At 35.6% G+C, this 6,597-nt stretch overlaps 1 protein-coding gene across 2 annotated transcripts in view; it reads left to right on the top strand.

Moving 5' to 3' along the window:
• Positions 1–6,354, top strand: part of tma16 (translation machinery associated 16 homolog) — a 50,515-nt gene extending 44,161 nt beyond the window's left edge. For both annotated transcript variants that reach the window (XM_041187009.1, XM_041187000.1), the window contains exons 6-7: positions 3,615–3,657; positions 4,669–6,354. In XM_041187009.1, the coding sequence (XP_041042943.1) occupies positions 3,615–3,657; positions 4,669–4,819 (194 nt within the window). In that variant the 3' untranslated portion in view covers positions 4,820–6,354. The remainder of the gene's footprint in view (positions 1–3,614; positions 3,658–4,668) is intronic.
• Positions 6,355–6,597: the final 243 nt, after the last annotated feature.

The following is a 6,597-nucleotide window of genomic DNA, read 5'->3' on the forward strand; positions in this document are numbered from 1 at the left end:
TGTGCAGGACATTGGTGAGTCTACACCTGGAGTATTGTGTACAGTTTTGATCTGCTTATTTAAGGAGGTATACACGTGCATTGGAAGAGATTCAGAGAAGATTCACTCGGCTGATTTCTGAGATGCAGGGATAGTCTTGTGTGGAAAGACTGAGCAGGTTAGGCCTGTATTAATTGGAGTTTAGAAAAATGAGAGATGGCCTTATTGAAACATGTAAGATTCTGAGTAGGCTTGATAGGGCTGAGAGTTTGTTTCCCCTCCTGGGGGATTCTAGAACTAGAGGATACAGTTTAAAAATAAGGGGGGTCTTATTTAAACTGGAGATGAGGTATTTCTTCTGAGGGCCAGTAGTCTTTAGAATTCTCTTCCCCAGAGAGGAGTGGAGACTGGGTTAGTAAATATATTCAAGGCTGAGTTAGGCAGATTTTTGATAACAATGGAGTTCATGGTTATGGGGGCAGGCAGGAAAATGGATTTAAGGCCACAATCAGATCAGCCATGCAGTTATGGAATGACAGAGCAGCCTCGAGAGGCAGAATAGTCTCTTCCTGCTTTTTTTAATGATCTTATGTTCTTAGAAAATTTGGGTAACATGCTCCACGTTTGGCTGAATATACTTACAAATCCTTCGGCTTTATCTGTTGCACCCAGCTGTTGAGCTCCACTGTGGTTAATGCTGGGGGTGTTCCTAAGGCTACCTCTTGTTAGATATCTGAATAAATGATTACCATTTGTTGTGGTAAGGTTACAGAAATTTATTCTAATCTGTTTGAATTTGGTAATTTAGTTTTGGGAACCTCAAGGACATAAAAGCATTTGAAAAGTTGCAGCAATGATACAAAAGTTGGGTGTTAACAGGGACAATGGATTACAATTATGAAAATGTTTGAGGAACTTGTGAAGGTTGAGTTGTGGAGACCTTCATGACCTTCATGACTGATTGTGACAAGATAAACAGTGATGAGTTTCTTTTCTTTGGTTAGCAAGGTGTTAATGAAAAGCCAGAAATTTAAGATATAAAAAGTTAAACGTGTTTTAAAATAAAATTTTTATGGAATGTGGGCGTTGCTGGCAAGGCCAGCACTTGTCACTCATCTCTAAATGCTCTTGAAATGAGGGGCTTGCTAGGCCATTTCAGAAGATAGTTAAGACTCAACCACGTTGTTGTGGATCTGGAACCACATGTAGGCCAGACCGAGTAGGGATGGCAGATTTCCTTCTCTAAAGAACATCAGTGAACCAGATGGGTTTTTACAACAATCAATGATAGTTTCATGGCCACCATTACTGAGACTGGCTTTCAATTCCAGTTTTTATTAATTAATTAAATTTAAATTGATTTGAACCAATGTCCCTGGAGTACTAGCCTATAGTAACGATGGATTACTGATCCCTTGACATCACCACTACTCCTCCACCTTCCCCAAGATTTGCAGTTAGCAAATAATTATGCAATTGGCACTTGAAATGTTCAACCACAGTCCATTTTGAAGAAAAAGCATAAATTATTTTAAAAGAGAATTAGGAAATTCCTTGAAGAAAAGGATTAAAGTTTGTGTACTGAATTTTAGAGTCCGATTCGACTAGATGGCTCATTTAGAGAAAATCACCAGCATAGAATTTATGGATCAAATTGCCTGTTGTTTTTTTTTTTTTACACAGGTAAGTATAGCTTTCCTTTTTGTAGTAGATGTACTGTTTCCTTGAATTAATTGATGTTTGAAATATATTTGGGTTCTGTCTGAAAGTTTGGCTTAAGTTTGTAGTGACCTTTTATTTGTCCCCAAAAATTGTGATGCCAAAGTTCTATCTGCTGCCACATCTCAGATTTTTCATGAAAACAACATAATGGAAGCATTTTCATGCTGTTTATATTTTATGTTCATAGAAGTGAAGATCTAGCTGAAAGTCTTATTCTGGTAATTTTATAGCTAATATTTCTAAATATATTGCTGAATAATTCCTCAGAATGTACTCATCGGTAGATAAAAACCAGCAGGAAAAGCAGAAGCTTGTTGCAATACAACTCGGAGGTTCATGGCCTAAAGTCTCAAAATGTCAATCTCTAAGGCCAGTCCTTAAAATGTAATGATAAATAGTTGATCTCAATGCTCTTGATACTTCTGTGATACCTTGTGTAATGAATGTCAACAAATTTCTTTTTTTCCTTTCACTCCATCCCTGTTACAATAAACCTGACATTCACAAAACCAAATGCCAGCCAGGAGCAAGAGATTTTGCTTTAGCTATGCTTTATTTTGTACTATTAGTCTTCCAAAGTGCAAGTATGAACTTCAAACTTGAAGGGTTAGGAGAAGGAGTGGTGAATAGTAGGAGAGAAGATTGATGTTGCTCACTAATAGACTCTTTGCAATGCTTTTAGCTTATACTATGTTATTCCTCATTAGCAAGTTAACTTGTGTTCATACTAGTTTTTTATCCTATCTTGTATAGGAATTTGTGAAGTTTACAGCTCTTTTTTAACACAAATGGTTTAGGCTTTGAAAACCACTAAACAACGGTTGAGTGCCTTTTGCTCTGAAAAAAATGCAAAGGAAATATTCTTCACTAAAAGCGGCACAGAATTTTATCCATCAAATATTAATGGAAAATCTCTTTCTGAGACACCATCATTCATTTGAATTACTGGAAAGTGGTGCCTATGAGCAATCATCTCTTGAAATGTTACCTGACTAATGCACTTATATTTTCATCTGGTAGCATAAAGAATTTATAGTTCCCTTGTTATTATTAAGATAGAATGCTCGAGTTAACTCTGATGGTTTTTTTAAGTGTACAACTGTTAACTCAGGAGTCAAAAGGCTTTCCAGAATTAGACTTCTGCTGTAACTGGTAAAAGCCAAAAGTAGCAGCAAAACTGTTGGATATTTATCTTTATCTTTATATTTGTATTCTTTCTGTGCCAAAAGAGTGTTAATTCTGAACTTCTCTAAATGTTGCCCTCTAGTTGTAGCTGTGGTTAGCTTCTGGGAAGCTGTCAGTTATTTTTTTTCCCTTTCTCTACTTCCTTGGAGAAGTAGTTTACTTTATGTAGAGTAATAAGTGTCACAATGTTATACTTTATTAACAAACCTAAAAATAGATTTTTTAACACAGAAATAATTGTTTAATTTTGCTATAAAGTTTTCAACACTGTACCCTTTGGCAGTCCAATCGTCCTATTCACTACCCTCTACGTAACATAATTAAATCTAAATCAATTGTGAACCTTCTTTCCTCTAAGCTTAACTGTGTCCCCTGGTTCTAACGTTTGTCATGGCCTTGAAAACCTTATTGTGTTCAATTTATTTATTCTATAAGGATCCTCAATACTTGAATAATACTCTCCTGAATTTTCTGTTCTCCAAAGTTATTAATCCTGGGCTCTTCATCCTTTCCTCATAGCTCAAATGCGTCAAAAGTATCAGTTTAGTCCCAATTTTCTGCACTGCCTGGAATGCCTAGATATCCTGACTGCAGATTTATGACCAGAATTTCATTTGGTACATCAAGTATAGAGTTTGGACAGGCATAATTGGGTAAATTTATTTATTGCTTTGATTAGTTTAAAAAAAATGTTTTATTTTATTCAACTCATTGCTTTCTTTCTGCAGAGATACCAGATATTATCAATGCAAAGCATCTGAAAGTCTTCAGGTATGTTTGTACTGTATTTAGTTTTGTTTCTCCAATTTCCATCCAACAAATTTAGAAGTAGCGCATACGCATTGCACAACAGGGTAATACGCTTGTGTATGGCTTTTCATAAGTAGTTTTGAAACACTTAGCTATGGGTTAAAAAATTACTGAACTAATATTTGTTTATTGTATTTGATGTCTTTGAGATCCCAGTTGACATAGATTTGATCCTCTAAATTGGCCATTTTCTAATTAGGTTAAATGGCCTGTCTTTGTAATGGCAGCAAATATGAAAAGAGTGAGGGGTATAGTGCTTTATTGGGTATCTAATTGGATCCACATAATTGAAAATTTGGTCAAATGCATGAATACTTTGTCCCCCGCTTATCCAGTTTTGATTTCTACAATACATGCTGCCCCTTCAGCCAAAATAATTAAATGACAATCTTTTTCTTTCTGTAAATGAATAATTGTATGATTGGCTGAATTACTTATTGGATTGACATTGTACAGTAGTGGAAAGAAAATCAAGTGTTGATACAGAGTCTTATCAAGCTTCTTGGAAACTACCCAGAGCACTACACATGCAATTAACTACTTTGATGTGTAGGCTGTAGACAAACATTGCAGCCGTTTGGAGCACAGTAAAATCCCCAGAGATGTGATGAATGTTAAATTAAATCATTATATTTGAAGGAACAATGTTGGTTGAGACGCCAGGAGAAGTCACTTCTCTTTGAAACATTGCTGTTGGATCTTTAGTGTGCACCTGTACAGATTGACAGGTCCCTTACGATTTAATGTCTCATCTGAAGAACCAGTTTTCCAACATGTCCAACAGTCTTGAAGTATCAAACTAGATTATGCTCAGGTCCTGCAGTGCAACTTGAGCATGCACCTTTGATTTTCTGACAAGCCTGCCACCAGCTGAGCCAAATTGGTGCTTAATGAATAGAGCAGACAGTAGAAAGCTGGCTGTATTTTTTTTTTCTTTTAATTTTCTGATTCATGTTTCTTTTTACTCTCAAGAGAATGGGATGGAGACCTAAGAAAGCTTCCAAATGTGAAAATGAAAAAACTCTCAGTAAAAGATTCCATTTCTAACCAGAGAAAATGTGAAGAAGAAAATGGAGTAAGCTTGCAGAACGAGATGGATCAAGAGCATGTGTCAGAACATTAAAGAAAGAGAAACAAGAAAATGTCAAACTCTCGGGTGAAAAGTCGCTTGATCAACTATTGAGCAATATGATCCATGTGTTAGACGCTTGAGATATTCCTACTCAGGATATATATTCTCAAAGAAATGCACAGCAAGCCTAAATATTGTATTACCTATGAAGTGGTTTCCTTCAGAATCTGAGACTAAGATTATAATTAAATTAGCAATTATCAAAAACGTTTTTTATATTTATAAAAGAAAGCTGGTCTAGAAAGTAATACCTATTAAAACATGAAAGTGCTAGCAAAACAGATGTTTCAAATGATCCTTTACTTCCTGCTATCGTTGAGAATTTTTAAATCATTTCTTCCCATGTGATTTTTAAACTTAAAAGTGAAGCTGCTCCTTCTCATCTCTACCACAATTTGGTAAATGCTGGGATTTGTTTTTGCATTTATACATGGCTTATTGTTAATTTAATAAAGCATAGATGAGATTATTAGTTTGCTCGATAGGAAGTGGAGAAAACCAGATAAAATTTGTCAATCTATCCAATAGCCTGGATTTACTGATTGGCATTATTGTGACAATGGAAACTTATTTATTGCTACCAGCATTCAAATTTTGCTGATAGACCCAGAGGTAGGGGTGGGGCTGTTGTAGTGGTGGTGTGGGGGAGTGAGGAGAGAAAGACTAGACTTAAATCCAGTGGCTAAAAGAATTCGAGCATTGTAATACCAGCCTTTTATGGGCTAGAGAAGAATAAGAAAGGGGAAGGATTTTCAGATGAATAAGAAATTGCCTTACGAGAACAGATTTTCTTGCAACATAATTTTTGAGCCACTGTATCCTGTATTTGAATTGTTGACTTGGTTTTGGCAGAAATATTCCAGCTGATTTTGGATCTTGCACTTCTGTTGCAGTAAGGTGAGAAAAATAAGTTGAGCTCTTTCCTTTTTTTGTTTTGTCTGATAATGCTCCTGTGAAGTGCCTTGGGATGTTTACTTTTTTAAAGCGCTATATAAATGCAAATTGTTAAAGGAAAAGAAACCTAAAAAATTGCTTCTTTGAAAGGAAGTAAAGCTGGACTGATAATAAGATTCTTGTGAAATGGTTGCATAAACAAACAAAAAAAATTGTACAATTTCTTCAGACTTTCTCACATGCAGTTTTCTTTAAAAACTTCAGTGACCAGTCTGCTTATAATAGAAAAAAGTTGATTGAAGTAAAAAGAGGGTGTAGGTGAGGGACATGTATTCAAACTGTTAATGAGTAAGTGCAGGGCTGATGCCAGGAATCACTTATTCATGGGAAGAGTGATTAATATTTGAACTGGTATTAAAAAGTTGTTAGCAGAGCTGTTACCATCTCCTCCAAATTCTTTCATCAACCTCGGACACATGCCATCAGGGCCCAATGTATTATCCATCCAATTTCTACATCAAATAGATTCCTTTTCCATAGTTGGTACTCACAAATGTTCCATATCCTTCTGTAGTGCATCTGTACTCTCACTTTTTGTCGCATTTGTAAATAAAAGTACAAAGATAATGTAATATTTGCCATTCCTTGATTAATGTCCACACCCTCCCCCACCAGTTAGACTCCCTCCTTTATATTTGAATATGCTGTCTTTTTAAATATTTCACACTTTATCCTAATTTATTTTGTATTATCAGCTAACCTTTTTTATCTTATTACCTGGCAGCCAATCTTACCCTCCCATTTCACCTCCATGCTATACCATTATTCATTATTATCTTTTAGCACTGTTAGTCCTAATTATCACATGCAGCCCT

Source organism: Carcharodon carcharias, chromosome 1 (genome assembly GCF_017639515.1).
Source record: "Carcharodon carcharias isolate sCarCar2 chromosome 1, sCarCar2.pri, whole genome shotgun sequence".
Lineage (NCBI taxonomy): Eukaryota > Metazoa > Chordata > Chondrichthyes > Lamniformes > Lamnidae > Carcharodon > Carcharodon carcharias.